Here is a 19047-nt window from a genome sequence, read left to right as displayed (position 1 = left end):
GCAAGGGCCATGACTTTATGGATTAGCTCAAGTAGCATGCTCCATGGGAGGGAAAACAGAGGGAAAATGTGTAGTCAGTTATTAGAAAAGCTGACAAAGGGACAAACACAGCTAGCATATCAAGCACAACAAAAAAGCTGTCTTTATCATGCAAAGACACTTATGAGACGAGCTAAAGACTCTTGAAGGTGAGGATAAGAAGCTTGACACTAATGCAGTGAAATGGGGGAGGAACTGAACTATCTAAAGAGACTGATGGACCAAAAAAGTGGACATTAATAACTCCATTTTGTATTCACTGGAAGTACTGGACCATGGGAGATCAAGTATTCTTTCATAGGGTATCATATATAGGCAAAGGGGCCTATTATATGTGGTCCTTTCCAGCCTATCACGAAGAATTTGGTATATGAAGTTCTGTCTGCTGACACCTTGTGTTTTGGATTGACAGCTCCCATATAACATGTATGCTTTGATGTTACTCCTATGTAGGGAGGAAAGAGAAACATGGAAGCAAACATCTGACCTTGTGATACCAAGGTAAATTTTCAAGGTATAGCAAGGAGACATGAGGAAAAAAGTTTGGTTCCTTTGTAATACTAGTAAGCCATTCTTGTCAGGTTGGTATTATTTATCCATCTAAGAATGGTAAACTAAAGAACCCATTCAACATTAAACAGGCAGAGCAAGTGACCTTGATCAATACCACCTGTGTAATTAACTTCCTGAAATTACACTAGCTATTGGCACCATAGCAATAGTGCCTGCAGGCAGATCTCCCTCCATTTCTTTGACAATAACCGTATGCTTAAATGTAGGTGTACAAGAGTAATTTTATAAAATTATAAATAATACAACTGCTTAAAGGCAATACTCCCCCATCTGTCAATTACTCTAATTGCATAAAATGTTTCTTTATACAGCTTAATATAATTTAGCACAAGATTCAAGCCCTATTCAATAGGGCAGTGCAGGACAACACAGTTTGTTTGGTCAATAACAAAAGGACATAATAGTGTGAATAAACATTTAAAAACATTTCTCTAGACTTTGCATTTTTCAATCTAGGAAAATATTTAAAGCATATATTCATGTACATTAACTAAACAAATATTTTAAGTTTTAAGGTTTCTGCTGGTAGCATACATGAGACTAAAGCCTTGAAACAGTGCTTCCAACCCACAAGAAAAATGTAAGTTATTATTTATTCATTCCATACAAAACTTACAGTATCGATATCAGATGGTATGCAGCTTCCTGGGCCATTTAACTGCAAAGCAAATTTCACTGTACAGAATGAACAAGCATAATACACATGCACTCTAAAAGTTAATGTTTAATCTTAATGAATTAATGTTTATAAAGTAATCTGAAGATACAAAATGCTATAAAAATGCACAGCATGCTCATCAGGCCAAAGTATCTGTTTTTAAATCTCTTTAAAAAAAGTAGTCGGAAGTGGAGGGATCATTAAGCTGATTGTTACACTATATCGAATGTTTTTGTGGGGGATTTTGCAGAGCACTACAAAACTAACTTGTCCTTCTTGCTCTTCCACCAGTATGGATGGTAGTCCATAAAGGAAAATTATGATGTGCTGACAACATACAAGCAAACACTACAATTAATTCTGGAAAACAGCCATTTTTATGAGACTCTAGGTTACCCAACCAAGAGTGAAACATATAAGTGCTGATGACTGTTAGTGGCCAAATGCACACTTGGAAACATATTTTAGATTATTTTAATAAAAGATAATGACAACCTCTTGCCTTTGATGGGGCATAAAATTATATTCTTAAAATGTTTACTTAGTTAGCTTTGGCTGATGATAAAGAAAATACATTTTAAAATAAGACTAATTTAAATTCCTGATTTGGTTACCTGCAATGTCTTTTGATAAACCAAGATTAAAAATATGACAAAATAACTGTTCAAGTGACTGTGATGACAAGTATGATTATCAGATAATGCAGACTAGAAAAGGGTAAAAAACACAACAGCAAAATATTTTGCACCTAAATTCATTTGCTTTAGTTACATCTTTAGTACAAAGATGCCTGTTTTGATGAATAAGATAATCAAAACAAAATGAACAATACTGTATACTTTAAGAGCGTAATGGCTGATCTACTTTAAAAAAGATTTTAAAATAAACTCTGCTTTTGTTAGTCTCTGTTCCTACAAATTTCTAGAACAAAGTTAGACCAGTACCATGCACTTCTGAAAGCCTTAACTTTAATTTTTTTTTTAATTACATAAGATTGTATCTGGAAAAATCTCATAAATTATTCTGCTTAACTAAAAGTAAAAAATGGTATTTGCAGTTTAAAGAAAATGTCACAACTATACTGACCTGGATGAGGCTGGAACAGCTTTTCTCAGTTTCCTAAAACACAGAAAAAAAGAGTTGAAACAAAATAAGTGTACTTACTGCTTCACATTTAAAGAAAAAGTCATTATTAAAAGAATGTCCAAACCCCTAACTCTAGAGACATGCTGTGTCTTACTATTATAAGATTTGAAATACAAAAGTGGAAAGAAGGGGTCAAGAATTTTAAAAAATATATATGAAAAATGGAGATTTTCACTACTTGTTAATTACACTTCTACAAACCTGACCATAGGATTTTTATTCAATTTCAAATTTGCTAGGCGGAGTAATCATTACTGGTTTCCAAAAGTTATTCTCCCTTCAGCTACAGGGTCTTTAACAGCTAGCTCCCGTGTATTTTTTTTTTCTAGCACAGGACAACAGAACTGCTCTAAGACTGGGAGAAATTGGAGGGGGGCTTCAATGTTGATTTCTCTAGTGTTTCAGAATCCTTAAACAAGTGGATCTTCTGAACAAGTGGAGGTTCTGACGCTGCAGAGGAAAGACCATTGTGAGCCTGGAAGAGGTGGATAGGATTAATTTTGAAATACTAGCTGTCATGAAGAGTGCTCAGAAGACTGGCATTACAAGCTCTCTACCTCAAGAAGTCAAAGCATCAAATAGTGACTGCCCAGACAAAATGTGAGCAGAGGGCGGAGAACTTACCACCTGAAGGAAAAGAAAGCCAGAGACTGCTAGCTTGCTGCTATAACCATGTGCCTTGCCGCAAGAGAGCTTTTTGCCTGCCCGGGAAGAAGTCTTGAAACCTGTGTCTGTTCCAATGGATCACAGGGAACAGTAAGAAGGAAGGTAATAATGTAATATCATGAAGATATCTGGGTATGTATAACCACAGCATTTTCTGCCTGACAGTCAGTTGACTGAGGCAAGAGGGCCAAAGGCACTTGCCTAGCTGAGGCAAAAGATAAACTGAGGAAAACAGTGGAGTCAGCCTGTAGAACAAGTGCAGCTGGACAGGAAGAAAACAAATTGGAAGCTGGTGATTAGTTACTCTGTCTACCAAGTTGAAACACAAGAAAGAACTTACCAATATTTGTCCTATCAAATGAACAAGTGCAAAAAAATCCACTGGACTATCTGATGGAGGGTGCAATCCTGTTAGTTTAAAATGAAATTAAATGGTACTGTTGGCAACAATGTGACACAGACTTGAAAAGTCTGGATGATCACATAATATCACATAATATTCTCCCACATTAATATGATTATAATTGATATCTTTAAAAGTTCTATCTCCTATTTGAATATGCATTGATACCCCATCTGTACTTCAGTTAACTATGAGGCAAACAGTTTGAAATCCAATCACTTTTAAAAACATGAATTAGAAGTTGTTTGAGGGAACAACCCCATTGCTTTCAAGTCCTGTTTTGCTGCTTTTCACTCATTTTTTTTGTTTTAAAGTTTTCTTTATATATCACTATGTGAAAAAAGCAGGAAATAAATTAATTATATTTGAAGACCTGTCAGATTGGTAAAACACTAAAAAAGAAAATTCTAATTTCTTTAGTATTTTAGTCTTTGATGTTGCCTGTGAAAATAATAAAGATATGTCTGAAAGAACTGTAAATTCTAGGTTAGCAACATCCCATTAATACAAAGACAGTCTGTACTTTAGAATATATATCATTTTCATTCTTATTTATTAAGTCCTAGAATAACATTCAAAAACTCTGGTAAAGATTGGGTTTTGTTGAGCCAGAGGTACAAATAAGTAGGAAAGCAGTCCTAGCCCACAAAAACTTAAGAGTCTAATTTACAAAAAAATGCAACAAGTGGGTGTCACCACAACAGGGAAGGATTGGTGGTGGAAAAGTGGTAAGAGTAATATGACCAGGCATTTAAGGTGAGTTATGTGCACCACACAGTGCTTGTTCCAATGCAAATTTATTTTGGTACTTTTTACACGGCAACTTTACATGTTAAATATTTTTAAAGTGGTGCAGGGACAAGCTGAGCTCAGAAAAATCAAAACCAAGTGCGAATAAAAGATGCATCTTTCTGGATCCATGCCTAGGTATCCACATGCAATTAACAGAAAGAAAAACAGACTAATCTGAATGTCTTATAACAAAACAGGACCTTGGCATAAGCACACCTTAATCATACTTGAATGACAAAAGCCAGTAGAATACAGTATTACCTGAGTAATACCTTTATATGACACAGAATGTGCTGTGGAGATGCAGAAATGACAATACAACCAAAAGATTTTATATAATCAAATCAAACAGCATTTCTGAGTAGGAAACAGTACACAGAAGGTATAGTTCACCTATAAAATCCAGAACAAATACACCAATAAATTCAAATTACTGCTCTCTGAATCAGGCTATAATAACGACCTATTATCGTGCAATATTAGCTACCCAAATATAAACTCATCAGTGTACATGGTGACTCACTCCACTTCTCCAAAAATGTTATTTCATTAATGTTATTTCTGTAATTAATGCTCATATTTGCCAATAAACTTTTATGTAACAGGGAACCCCAGTAAAGTTTTCTTTGGACCAGGTTGCAGTGAGACCCTTATATTCTGTAATGTGCTTTATACCCGCATAGGTACTTAGCTTTACTACTGTGACTAGTTCAACGGAAATCAATGAGACTATTCTTGGTGGTAACCTTAAGCAGGTGTATAAGTGCATATAAATCTGAGTAAGCTCTCTAAACAACCTGTACAAATCATCCTTCAATAAATGGTTCAAGATACTATATTCTGGAAAACAATTATGGAAAAAATAACCATACAGAAGCTTTCTTTCTTATCCCATCATCTAAAGCAGTGGCTCTCAAACTTGTTAGACTCAAAGCACCCTTTGAAAATGTCAGCTCTTAGCCTTTACTTGAAAAGGCTAGAAAAATAGAATCATTATTCTATTTCAAAGCACTGAGAAAGGCCAAAACAGGCCAAAATGTTTAGGACATTATGGGTGCATCCAAATGAGTGCAGTCATGTGGTATGTGGTGCCGCAAACACATTTGCAGTGACACATACCACACAGCCCAGAGTTCTTCATGCTGCAAGGGTGCGCTGCCTGAACGTGTGCTGCTCCATTTTTTTTTCATTATGGGTTTTTTTGACCCCTGGATAACCAGGGGTAAAAAAAAAAAAAAAAGCTGCAAGGTAACAGCACGGGGGATGCCTTCATGTGCAGCTTCCATGCACATCTGGACTCACCCTATGAATTCTTATTTAAAACCTCAAGGTTTAGTTTATGAATCTCTTGTAGATGCCTGCATATCTAACCATGCTTGAACTGGGCAACTTGAAAAGTATCTCATGGTACCCTGGTTGAGAATCACTGTTCTAAAACACAATGATTTAGATCTCAGATCACAACATTTTTCATTAACCACACACATGACTTTAAGTCCAACCTAGCTTACTCAACTCAGATAGCTTGAAGCTAATAAAGCGGGCACTTGCCAAGATTCATTCACAGGAGTATGGGAAGGAAAAAACAAGATTTGGCTAATGGAAAGTCAAAGGCCACACCCAAAAAGCCTCATTTACTTAGAGGACAAAGATAATCTTGTGTGTATTAACTGGAAGGGCAAAGAAACAGAAGAATGTCTTTATTTCAGAAATGAATGAACTGCTTGAGGAACAGAGTGAACCACCCATGTGCAATGGGCTGAGTCCCTTTCGGGGTCAGGGGTGGGAAGTGAAGAGGTTGTGACGAGAAGGGAACAGGCAACAGGAGGTGTGACAGCTCCTGGCCCACAGCTTGCCAGTCCAGCCCGGCACAGGAAGCCTGAGGGAAGATCCGCAGCGCAGGAGCACCGCAGCTTGTCATCACCCCGCCGCCGGCGCCAGCTCTTGCAAGAAGCCCCCGGGCAGAGGCGAAGGAGAGAGACAGCTCTCAGGGTAGCGGGGCGCCAGGGCCAGGCAGGGAAGCCGCTCACCGGCGCATCCCCCGCAGGACCGGGATGGGCCGGGCCGGCAGCTCCCACAGAAGGCGCAGGCCCCCACCACCCGGCGAATACAAGTGAAGCCCGGCCCCGTCCCATCCCCGGGGCCCGCAGCGCTTCCGGGTGGAGGGCCACAGGCTCGCCCGGCCCGGCCACCCCCCCGAGGGACCCTCCTCTGCGGGCGGGCGCGGCCCCGGGGACGGCGGGGCAGGGCCCGCGGTGGGGGAGGGGGCCCCTCCGGAGACCGGCGGCGGCGCCATGTTATTACATCTCGGGCACCCCCGCCTACCCCGGGCCGCTCCCCGCCCGCAGGCCGGGCCCTGCAGCGCCCGCGTCTCCCCGCTGCCTGTGGGGGCGAAGGCGCCCTACCGCGCCCAGCCCGACCCGCGCTCTGTTTACAAACTCACCCTCGGAGCACGGCCCGAACCGCACATTAAAACCCAGGTCCCCCACAGGCTTCCGTCACATCTCGCGAGACCTCTCTGACATCTCCCGAGCGCTGTGAGGGGAGCTGGTCACGTGACACAGCGGTGGGCAGAGAACTCAGCCCCTAGCCGATTGGCTGGCGGGGACGGGGCGCGCGGCGACCCCGGACTTGTCTGTGTGGCCGGAAGCGCTGAGTGACTGGGTGTGGCTGGAGCTGCAGCGCCTTTGCTGCTGCAAGCTAAGCAGGAACTGCGCTGGCTAGTGTGTGGATGGAACTACACACCCTCTGGGCTTGTTTGTGCTTGAGGCGTTGCTTTTTAAAAAAACCCAAAACCTTAAGGCTTAGTGTTGAAAAGATAGATTGAGGTTGAGTTCTTCAGATACAGCAGGGGCTCCTTTATTCCCATCCCCCAAAAGTCACCCACCCTTCCATTTCTATTTAACTAGCCTTCCCCTCTTTCCCGTTTCCCTCCAAAAGCATTGCTGCATATTTCTCTGCTGTATGCCTCCATTCCCCCATGACCTATGCTAGCGCACCTTTTCTCTATAGAGGTTCTATATTTTCTCTCCCGTGTTAACTGCACCTGTGAATCTTGTGGCTCCAGGCTTGCCTTCCTCTACCGCTTCCCCCAGCAGTTTTAAGGCGATTCCATCCTGTGACCAAGTTCAGTTTGGCCCCTGGAAATCTCTGGAGAAAACTTTACATAAAACAATTGACAGTTTATACTTGGAGTTAGCATGTTCTGTATTACCCATCCTTTCCCTATCTGCCTGGCAGACACAGCATACAATTTTGTAGACTTCTTGTCCCATTGTGCACATTATTCTCCCTTTCTACAGCCATGGCTTAATTTGCAGACCTTTGTCTTGCTGGGCCTCCTGAACCTGTACAGCCAATTAATGCTATTTCCCTCAATGGAATGAAGTTTCCAAGGGCTGGGCATCTACACAATTACCATTGGCAATTGAATCAACTACTTTCCCCAGATAGGAAAGCTACCAGGAACACAAAAATATATTTAACACTTAGGACAAACCCTTTGGGTGGTAGATATAGTAATACAATCAATTTCAAGAGAACAGCTTGGGATTTCCTTGTGGCTTCTGGAATATTGCACCTGCAATTGCTCCACCCACCAGAGATCCCCCGTGCCCCTCAATCCAGAATCTCTTTCCCCACATGGCAGGGGCTGTGCATGTATTTAAAGCAAGAGAGAGACAAGTGGCCCTGGGCAAACTTGCATCTTATATCAAGTTTCTCACCAGATTTCAAAGTGCTGCACAAAGGAGAGATCAGTACCATTATGCCCCCTCCCATATGAGAAACATCAGCTGGCACTTATAAAAAAAGATGAGCTTTATCTAATGTCATAATGAAATACCATTACGTAATTCTGTGTTTTGAAATTTCCCCCAAAGTTTCCACTGGATATGATTGTACAGGAAACAGAAAGTAGAGCAGCAGTAGGGCAAGCAGCAGAAAATAAAGCAACAGTTTGGGCAGGGAACAGAAAACAGAGCAGCAGATCAGGCACAGGAAAGGGTGCAGAGTAGCACTTCTGGGAGATATGAGGCTAATTTGTGGCACACTAGTCAAAAAGATTGTCCCATTACTCCAGGACATGGAATATATCTTAAGTTGTATTGAGGGTAAAGTTAACAGATTTGTCCTTTTCAAAGTATTTTAAGAATTAGGAATACTAGGAGAAAGGGCATAGTATATAAGCATATCATTATTGATTATTAATGTGTTTTGAAGGATTTGGACTCTGAGGTAATAGAGAGCTTATGCCTTTCAACTATATACTTCCCATCTTCCAAGAGCTTAAAAAAAACCCTCCTCACCTAGTGCCAAATTCTGAAGGAGTGGCATTGAATACATTAAAAAAAGATTAATCATATTTAAAACAGAAGTCAGAGATATATTCTCTAATATCTCTAAAACAATAATGCTGGATACCAGGGAGGGTAACAAACAGAATAGATTGTTCCAGATATAGCAAGTTCAGTGCTGTTCCTTTAACACAGTGATTGTCAACCAGGGTACCAGGGCATCCCACAGTGCCACAAGATCCTTTGAAGGGTGCCCCAGGAAGTGAGGAAATAAGCAGATAATGGCAGGCTCAGGTTGCAAATGTAAGCAGATAAAGGCATCACTCTGTATAGCCACATTACCATCCCCATTGTCTGGCTCCTCTGCAAGGAGGTAAGCACTATAATAAATTATTTTTGAAATGGGATGCCAATAAAATCATAAAAGTTATGCAGGGATGCCTTAAATCTAAGGTGAGACAGTGTTTTGGTCACTGTCAGAGACAGGCTACTGGGTTAAATGGATAATTGGCCTAACCCAGTATGACACTTACTGTGTTATTAGGTACTGGTTATCACATGGGTTACAGCACCAGTTACAGAGAACTATGCCCTTCAAGTCGAGCTACCTTGCCCTCATCTCAAAATGGCCTATATGCTCAAGGGCAATGGGGAGAAAACAAGGAACAAGAAAGAAAGAAGGCAGAGAAAAAACACTAAGAATGAGGAAAGAATAAGGAAACCTGGATCCATCCAAAATTAAAGCAGACTTTAGTGGCAGCAGTATTTCTACTCAAGCAGGGCTGAGCCAGTGGACTTATGATTTATTATAAATCTACCTGATTCCTTCTAACCTTTTCATTCAACAGATGTTAACAACTTTTTTTTTTTTTTTTAAATGGTCTTGACAGCTATTCTTTGTTCTGCTGTCTCTTAGGAGCTTCATTACCAGGAGCAGCTATTTCACAGATTGGAATGAGTTAAAAAACAATTAAGATTGAAGGAAAAACAAATGCAACTTAAAACAGGCCCAGGCCCCTACCACATCAAAAAAACACTACGCGAGAGAAAAAGTGTGTTTTATATGTGATGATACATGTCACTTAGGGTGTACTTTGTACAGGAAGTTCTCTCCAGGAATGACTAGGTTATGGCAGGAAGAGATGTTTTTGGAAGGTCACAAAGTTAACAAAACATTGTGTGTCTTAAGTAAGTCACACCCTTCAAGTGATTGTTTTGAAAGATCAGATTATTTGCAGTCATTTCTGAAAATCTGCAAGTATCTGGCCCTCTGGTTCTAAGCAAGGAAAGTAATATGATCAAACTCTTTCACATTGGTGCTATTATCAAAGTTACTGCTCCAGAACCTCCTAACCCTGAAAGAACCCAGTTCAAAAAAGGGGTCTAGAATTTTTGTTCTTGCCAAGTTTGGACCATTGCCCTGGCCTCGCCATTTCAAACAAATTGGCCATTGCCTGTACGCTGAAGCAATTTGACTTCACGTTTCGTAGCAGCTATGAAGCAACATTGTCATTTGTAGATGGCCTAGATCCTTGGACAGGTGCAATAAACTAACCACTAAATCAGACATTAGATTAGCAATAGAAAGTGCTGGCTTTGGTAACTGCTAGAAGCCTTTGGGATTTTCAGTGTTACTTGAAGTCATTACAAAAATTTCATAAACTTAAGACATCTCTTTTAGATTTGAAGGCCAAAGTAGTAAACACACAGAATTTAGACTAAAAAGGTGACATGCGGTATTGTGACCAAATCGAGAACACCACTTTTGTTCTGTTCTACATTGTGTGGCTGGCAGTCAGCATGAGCATTAAGGGGGAAAACCAGAAAGAAGTGTCTAACAGTTCCACCCAAAGTGTTTGAATTAAAGATGAAGGTCATAGCTAGACAGTTAAAGATTGTCTTTAATGACATGACTTTGGAAATAATGTACATTTCCACAACACCAACATTTTGAGAGTCCTAGCAAGATGCACAGAATTACATTTGTAATTTACTAATGCCAACATTACAAGCAGATCTCTCTTCACATGGCAAACAGGATTAAGAAAGCAACCATCAGGCAGAAGAGACCCATGGCTTCAGACAGGGCGAATCCCAGGATAGCATATGAGAACAGCTGCTGCTTCAGAGAAGGGTTTCTAAAGAGAGAGAGTGCATGAGAGGTATTAAATGTTTTATATTTTTGAAGATGCAATTCAAGTATCATTTGATAAAAAAAGTTGTGGTTATGACATAAGACTTACAGAATGCTACAAGTGTCATAGCAGGAAGAGAGAGACAATCTATACCTATACAAAAGGTAATGAAGTGCCTGTAACAGTGACACTAATGTTAAAGAATAAACTAGGATAATGTACTTTACATATCACTAAATTTGGTTCTGGAATTAATGTCCAACTATAAAACAGCCTTAAAATCCCCTCTTTTAATATAAAAAGCAAACAACATTTTTACACCACTCAAATTACAACTAAAAAAAGCCTAGCCTGTGTAAGCTTCATGTCAAATATGCTCACCAGGAAAAAGAAAGCCACCAGGTAGGGAATATCAGTTCAGGTTTTCTTGTTAAATTCCACTTGTGTGCAATATAGGAAGGAGTTCATTTGCACAACCAGACCTACCCTGAATGCCTCTACAATATTTTAAGCAACTTGTAGACAAGCTATGCTATTCAACTCTTGCTCTCTCCCTAGTCAAGATGGCGTATCAGATTCATCTGTTACAAAATGAAAGAGTATTTCCCTAGAGAGTATGGGAAGAAGGAGAATACTTAAAGTTTTTAATGGATTACCACCCTGCAAGTTGTGATGCAAGAGTGAGAAGTACCTCCATGAACTAGAGATCACTTTACACTTCTGCCAGTTACTAGTAGCACAGTTTGAATACATTACTGCATAGGCACAAATGTGTTTTCACTAGGATAACTAGAGAAAATTATATTTGGCCCTCTTAAAGGATTTTCCTTTTCTCAAGCTTCTGCAGCAAGGTCTGCTATCCAACATCAGTTGGTTGCTATGGAACTAATTGCTACAGTAAAGCTACAAGGTTGAAGCTGGCACATTAAGTAGAAGATATGCTACAAAGCTATAGTGAGAATCCACATCTAAAAAAATCCTGATAATTGGGAGAAAGGGGAATACAATCAAATTAGATCTCAACATCCATCATCTCATCTGTTCTTCTAATAATGTTGGGTGTTCACTACAGAATGTGAAGTTGCTCAGTCTAGATTTGTGTTTCTTTTCAGTTCCAATTTCAGCTTTGAAAAATGAGTCTGATTTAGCTAGTCAGCAGCCACATTCTACACATGTTCCTATGGCACCTTTGTTACTGCACCATCATTTAATACTTACTTTTGGAAGTACTAAATGACAGAACAGTAACAGCCCATACTGCATGCAGTTATTTTTAGTTGCCAGTGACATAACTTCAATGTCAGTTTGTGACCGTTGATGCTACATCACTGTAGTGCAATGACACGTGTAGACGTGCCCAGTTTGCCTTAAGTAATCACTGAAGGTCTATGTATACCAGAGTCTGAATCTTACCAATTCAGGACTCTGAGCCAGCTACATTGGATACACTGCCACTACATGCTATTCCATTTATCTAAGAGTATCCTAATCTAAGAAAAGCTATTTAAGAACAATATATTGGAGTTCCATTTCAGATAAAGCTCTACTACACCAAATAACTTCTACAACTGGTATCAATATCAATGCAACAACACTTCAAGTATAGTATTAAATCTGAATGCTAGACAAGCACTTGCACAGAAGGAAAAAGAAAAAATTACCTGGCATAACCAATGATTAGACTACCAAAGACCGTTCCAATACCAGCACCAGAACCAGCCACTCCTACTGTGGCAGCACCAGCACCAATAAATTTGGCAGCAGTGTCAATGTCCCTGCTGATAGCACTAGTCTGGAACTCTCTACGTGCTAGTTGCAATACAGTGTTCTGTACCCCATTAAGTATCGAGTTACCCTAAGAAAGAAACATGAAAGACATTTAAAGTTCAGTCAGACAATATATTTTACATATTTATTTAGAGGTATACTGTTGAACTAGAGTTAAGAAATACTACATGTAAGGGTAATTAGTGATTTAAAACTTATGACTACGAGTGAAACGTTTGAATATGGTACTTAAAGAATCAATAGCAAACAAAAAAAACCCTCAAAGAGCAAAGGGGGAAATGGAGGATGACAGCAAGATGTATTATCATCAGGTATCCTTTTTAAAGGGAGTCACATTTGAATCTAGGATTAGGATACTTAGGCTCACCAGGCAGTTCTGAGTTTTTGTTTTGCAACTGAGTTTTGTTTAAATCAAGATACCTCTCCAGTCCGGACCTCTGGCCTAGAAAATACAGATGCAGAAATTGGTCTGTACAAGGCTTTTGATCCATCACGGATCTGTAAGAAAGAAAAACAAAGAAAAAAAAAATAGATAAGACATTTGTAATCAACATTCTTGGTTTTACAAACTCAGTATTCACTAGCCACCATATCATTTTTCTTTATAATAGCAGTGAATGCGTTAGTATCTGTAGATCTGCACTCTTTCGTACTGCCAACAGAGTATACAAAAGTACTCATTTTTTGCCTGAAGCATCAAGCATTATCCCCCCCCCCCCGAGCACTTCCAGCTAACTCCCACCTTTTGGGAACATGCTTTGCTATCTAAATAAAAATAACACAGTCAACATAGCAGTTTGGGAGATAGGTAATGCTAACCAGTACTGCCAGCAAATCAGACACCTGACAACAACTCCCCTGCCAAATTCAAAAAGGATATATTTCAGAAATTCGAATGAAATCCTGGACATTTTTGGCCTGATGTTCCTGCAGCTGCTAAATGTTTCTCATTAGAGTTAACTGACTCACTTATAAGTATTTTTGAAAGTGGAAGCAAAAAGAACAATGATGTTATCACCTTGTATTAAATAAAACTCAACTCCCATTTGGGACTAGTGCAGTTATCCTCATATTTAAAAAGAAAAATGGAACAAGGTAACAGCCAAGCCAAACCATGAACACTGCCATAAAAATGAAATCATGTCTTTGAAGACTTTGATTGCATTACAGTTACCCAACACAGAAGGTTAAAATCTAACAAGCCAGGAATGAATGAACCCTTCTTTCTAGACAGGGCCTGTGCATGTCCTTGGGCTTCCCCCATCATAAGGTCACCCTGATTCACACACAAGGCTCTTCCTGCTTGAGAGAAGCCTGCACACTCACAGAGAAAAGGCTTCCTTCTCAGATGAGGACATATTTTGCAGCAGTGATTTCCCTACAAGGCACAGAGAGTCCCACCCTTGCACAACACCAGCAGGAAGGTGGAATTTGACCTAGAGGAGGAGCAGGAGGGAAGCAGGCCGTGCCCCCAGCCTGCTCTCCCCCCACCCGGAGCCTTTTCCTTTCATTGCCAGGCTCCCCAGCCTGCCCCGAGGGCACCACAACAGGAGACTAGCCAGCCTCTGACCTACAACAAGGACCTAGGAGGAAGAGACAGCCCAGCCCCTACAGCAGCTCCCCACTGCACTCGAGGAACAGTGTCCTGATCCGGAGGAGAGCAGGCGGCCTCCAGCCGAACCCCCCCCTTGCAGACACGGGCCAGGCGGGTCTGTCCTGGCAGGGGCAGCCGCTCCCTGCAGCCCCCATGCTCACCAGGGCGGGAGAGGCGGCGAGCTTCAAGCAGGCGAACATCTTCCAGGGCTGGAGCGACGTCCCGGGGCCTCGTCCGAGCTGCGATCCGGCACGTCCCACACCCGCCTCTATACGGACACGGGGCAGAGGGCGCGGTCAGCGGCCGGATGGGGAGGGATGGGGCCGAGCCCGGCGCGCACTACCTACCGGGTCCGGCTGTAGCAGAGGTCGAACGGCGGGAGGCTCAGTGCGCAGGCGCAGCCCGGCCCTTATAGCGACTGGCCCGGATGCAAGGGGAAGCGCGGGAAGGAAGCTACCCAAGGTCACTTTGTAGCAACTTTATTAGGAACCCCTGGGCGGACAGCTGACAGCTGGGGGCGGGGTGGGATCCGCCTCCCTTCGGCACGCAGAGCCACGCCCCGCGGGGCGGCATCCTGCGCCTGCGCACTGCTGTGGGGAGGCTCTGATTGGCCACTGCACTGGCGCCGCTTTCCGGTAGCACGTATTGACCGCGCGGACTCCGGGGAGGTCGGCAGTGCTGTGGGGAGCGGACGTTGGCGGTAGCTGGGCAGAACGTTGTTTATTCGTATCTAATAAGTAGGGCCAGCCCTATCTCGACCCGGACGTGCCCAAAGCATCTTCCGCTGCGAGGAGCAGTTGGGCAGGGCCCTGGACAGAAGAATAGTAAATGCTCAGCGTGTTGTAACTAGAAGGAGACTGTGCGTTAGGACCTGTTTTGGAGAAAATCCTGAGCCTTTTTAATGTACTGGTGAAAGGCCCAGCGGGAGTCTAATGAAATTAGACAGGCAAGGTTCTTTGGATAGATGCAATGTCTTTTATTAGACTAACTGAGTAGCTGGAAAAAAGTTTTGTAAGCTTTTGGGTGCAATCGCCCTTCTTTGGGAATAGGAAGTCTCTGCTTTTCTGAGACTCCTTGGAGACTTCCTATGCCTGAAGAAGGGTAGTTGTGCCTGAAACTACTAAGTTGGTCTAATAAAAGATATAACATCTGCCCAAAGAGCCTGACCTGCCTATGTCCTTAGACGAACACCGCTACAACCCAAAACGCAGTAATGCAGTTAGACCAATTTAAACTAGAAACAAGGTACTTTAGGGAAAGTTTTTTAGCAATGAGACAGTGTTCTAACACACTTCCAAGCACAACTGAAGTGCACTCCCTGCTGTAATGGAGAGCACGGTGTAGGAATTAGTTTGAGTTGCAATGATGTCCCTGTCCCCCAAACAGAAGTTAACTTGGTTCCAAGGGGAAGGGAATCTAGCGGCTGGTTGGGAGCCTGTAGCTGGTCTTCCCTATCCCTAGCCAGTGCTGGAGGGTGCAGTGGGAAGATTACAAGGCTGCCCCCACCTGGTGGGGAGGCCTCCAGTACACCCACCCCACCTTCCAGCAGAGGCCGCAAAAACCCCAGACCAGACTTCCCTCTCTGATTTTCTACCTTTCCATTCTGAAAACAGCTGGGGGCTGGGAGGCAGCGCAGGCAGAAGTCAAAACAGAGCATCTTCTGTAAAAGTCTTCAGCTGACCCCTCATACAATCAGGGTTCAGATTTTCACGGGATTGGCCATTTTTGAAGCAATCTGCACCCATGCACTTATTTGGTCATGACTGTTAGGGTCTCCAACCCTTCAGGATTGCCCTGGAATCTCCAGGAATTAGATATAAATCTTCAGCTGAGAGTCACCCAGGAAATAAATTATAGGGCATTCATTAAAATAAATATTAAATGTTGAATCTGATTTATACACTAGTCTAGTGGGTTTTTAAAATGTAATACTAATTTGCATTTGCTTTTTTGATGTAAAGTCGTTAATGTCAGGGGGTGGCAGCGTATAAGTATATCACATCAGGGCCTGGGGGAGCATCTGTTCACTAACGTCACCAAGGCAGGAGAAGAAATAATGGGCACAAACTGATTGAGGATCGCTTCCGACTAGACATAAGGAAAAACTTATTTACAGGTCAAGTACTGAGGGTTTGGAACAGGCTCCCTCCAGAGATTGAACAGTCATCTACCCTGGTGATCTTCAGAAAGTGTCTTGACGCCCATCTTGCTGGGGTCATCTAATCCCAAACAGTCTTTCCTGCCCAAGTGCAGGGGGGCAGGACCCGGTGATCTGTAAGGTTCCTTCCACCCCTAACAACTATGAAACTATGTTATTACATTGTGATGAAACCTCCCAGAAGAGATTCAAACAGAGTTCACAACCCTAGTGATTACAGACTGCTTTCTGTGGCAGATTGGGCAAAAATTGTCACTTCTGTCTGCACCATCTTCTGTCTTCAAATAAGCCTGGCCATCTTTCTGAAATCCCAATGTTTCCCACACTGGTTCACAGACCACAGGTGGGACTCAAAGCCACAGTCAGTGCTTTGAACTGAGCTGCTTCCTTTTTCAATTAAAAGATACAGATGTATAGTGGCCTGTAAGAAAGGTTGAAGTCTGACTAGGATTCCTTTGTCCAAAAAGGTTTTGGACCCAATGGTTTATACCAGGGGTTGTCAACCAGGGATACATGTACCCTTGGGGGCACTTGTGAAGGCCCCAGGGGATATGTGGTGGTGGTGTGGAGAAGTGAGGGTACTTGAGAAGCGCTGCTGCTGCATGCCTGTATACTGCCTCACCACTGCTGCTTTGCTTTTGGCCACTGGGGGGCTCCCCGCTGCCCTGCTCAGCAACTGGCTGCTGGGGGACTCCCTCCAGAAGGGGGTACCCACCAGGAGGAGTACCCACCAGATGGGGTAATCCCCTTAAAAAAGGTTGAAAACCCCTGGTTTATACAAATAGCATTATTGGGCTCAATACAGGGCACCCAAATGAAATCGTATGGCTTTGTATCAGGCACAGAAGAGGATTCCTTCCCCAATTGTCTTGCATTCTAAAAAGTCAGTTGAGAGAAAGCAGACATAATAAAGCAGGAGATGCAGAGCAAGGTTCTGCTTTGCAACTTTTTGTTTTTGCTTTTCTCAGTAAAGTGATGACACTTGAATTGGTACACATTTGTCAAAAAAGAAAGTTCTGGAGAAAGCTTGATTCTGTCATGGCTTTTAGATGGAGTCCTGCCATGAGTTCTAAGATCAGAAGGGACTCCCTTGTGGGGCTCATTAAAAAATTGGGGTCTAAGACTTTGTACCTTAATCATCATATCTTGATTTATCTTGATGTGACTAGTCAATAACACTACTTCCATGAATAAAGGGCAGGCAGGGTCAAGCCCTTTTCAGAAATTCCTTTTCAGATAAATGTAGCCCCACTACAAATATGATTATAATGCTGATTATTATTTCTCTTCAACATAATTTTTTAAAGATTATTTTTGGGAGGAGAAAGCGGAGATAATTGTTAATATCAGTATTCTTTATTAATGTTGTCAAATCTGGAAGTATTGAATGTTCCATATGTTGTATAAGCCAACAAGAAATTTTTATAATAATTGTCTTCTCTACACGTTATCTTGCATAATCCATAGAACAAAAGTATTTGGAAAATACTGAAAAAATTTGCTATTAACCATTCTTCCAACTGATGGATACTCTGAAAGAGCCAGAGTGTTATAGTCTAAGAGGGTATATTCTATATTGAAATAATTTGTATTCCTAGGTCCTCAGTGGAGGCACCACATAGAGAAATACTATCACATAATATGAATATTTTCTTTGGTGCCAGAGGAGTACAGTGTGGATATGTTGCCTGTTTAGTGGAGGATTAAAATTTATTGGGGCCCTGGGCTCCAGCCAGGGGAGTGGCCCCTTCTCTTCTTGGTGGTGCTGCTGCCAAGGGAAGGACAGGCCTCTGTGCCCTGTGGGCTGTTGAGGTCTTGGGGTAGACTATATCCACCCCAAAGTTTGCCTTAGCCCCTCCCCCCGGTAGCCACCCCTTCCAGCTCTGCTGCTGCCATCCACCTGCCCCATACCACTGAGCTTGCAAAGGCAAGGCACTTCAGCAGGAGTGACACCAGGATGAGAGGGGGGCTGGGCTCAGAGCAGGCCAGAATAGGGTGGGCTCAGCTGCAAGGAGCACGCAAGTGGCAGCGCTGGGAAGTGTGGCTATGGGGAGGCTAAGGCAAATTTTGGGGTAGCTATAGTCTCCCTAAGCCCCCAGCCTGCCCCAGCCCAGCCCCCCCACTGGAGAGAAGCTGACACTGCCCTTGCCCACGGTAGAGGCTAGGTGGATGCAGCTGGGCTGGGGGAAGGGTAGCACACGCCCACCTCTCCTTCATCCTCCCCACCCTTCCTCCCCTCACCATGGCTGAAACGGAGCATGGCAAAAGCAGATGCAGGCTGCCTGCTGTGTGCTTAGGGCTCTCCACCCTGCTGCCTTTGCTCCAAGGGTCACATGTCCCCTGCTGACCTGGCAGAGGGAGGCACAACTCACTGCCCCCACTGCAGTCAGCATGGGATCCCTGGGGCAAAGGCAGCAGGGCAGAGAGCCCTGAGGCCACAGCAAGCAACCCACAACCCCCCATGCCTCCCCTCAGGGTTATGTGCAGCAGCAAGGAACTTGCCCTCCGTGCCCTCTGGATGGGTTGCCTGTGGCTCTGTCCCACTCCTGGCCCCAGGTCCCATGGACCGCCTTGGCTGGGCAGTGTCTCCAGCCTGAGCCTCTGCCCCACTCCGTCCTTCACCATGGCCCCTTCATCTGTCCCCCATGCCCCGTCCTCCCTTTATTTACCTGCAGAGACCTGCTCTCCACAGTGCTCAGCTGTGTTCTGGGCCATGTGCATGCAGGTGGCTGTGAACAGGCATGCGGTGCCCCCTGCTGTAGCAGGCAAACTGAGTTATGCTAAGGCTCCTGGCCATAGT

At 43.1% G+C, this 19047-nt stretch overlaps 2 protein-coding genes across 2 annotated transcripts in view; both read right to left on the bottom strand.

The window, feature by feature from the left end:
• ATF2 (activating transcription factor 2) overlaps positions 1-6817 on the bottom strand; it is an 80859-nt gene extending 74042 nt beyond the window's left edge. The window contains exons 1-3 of the mRNA XM_019554096.1: positions 6721-6817; positions 2357-2389; positions 1229-1270 (exon numbers count right to left, since the gene is read on the bottom strand). The gene's annotated coding sequence lies outside the window, so the exon portion shown is untranslated. The remainder of the gene's footprint in view (positions 1-1228; positions 1271-2356; positions 2390-6720) is intronic.
• Positions 6818-10453: 3636 nt separating this feature from the next.
• ATP5G3 (ATP synthase, H+ transporting, mitochondrial Fo complex subunit C3 (subunit 9)) lies at positions 10454-14384 on the bottom strand. Its single transcript, XM_019554579.1, has 4 exons — positions 14251-14384; positions 12916-12993; positions 12369-12562; positions 10454-10710 (listed from the first exon to the last, which is right to left on the bottom strand). Exons 1-4 carry the CDS (start codon positions 14287-14289, stop codon positions 10596-10598), a joined length of 426 nt encoding a protein of 141 aa, XP_019410124.1. The 5' UTR covers positions 14290-14384; the 3' UTR covers positions 10454-10595.
• Between the last annotated feature and the right edge of the window lie 4663 nt (positions 14385-19047).

The sequence above is a fragment of the Crocodylus porosus genome, unplaced genomic scaffold (genome assembly GCF_001723895.1).
Source record: "Crocodylus porosus isolate Cpor-Errol unplaced genomic scaffold, CroPor_comp1, whole genome shotgun sequence".
Lineage (NCBI taxonomy): Eukaryota > Metazoa > Chordata > Crocodylia > Crocodylidae > Crocodylus > Crocodylus porosus.
This window is presented reverse-complemented; position numbering and strand designations above follow the sequence as displayed.

Excerpts from the sequence above, each read along its gene's own strand:
- ATP5G3 (XM_019554579.1), bottom strand. The coding sequence starts at position 14,289 with ATGTTCGCCTGCTTGAAGCTCGCCGCCTCTCCCGCCCTG. Across the intron at positions 12,994-14,250 it reads TCGCCGCCTCTCCCGCCCTG|ATCCGTGATGGATCAAAAGC; the intron begins GTGAGCATGGGG and ends TCTTTCTTACAG. Across the intron at positions 12,563-12,915 it reads CAGAGGTCCGGACTGGAGAG|GGTAACTCGATACTTAATGG; the intron begins GTATCTTGATTT and ends TTTCTTTCTTAG.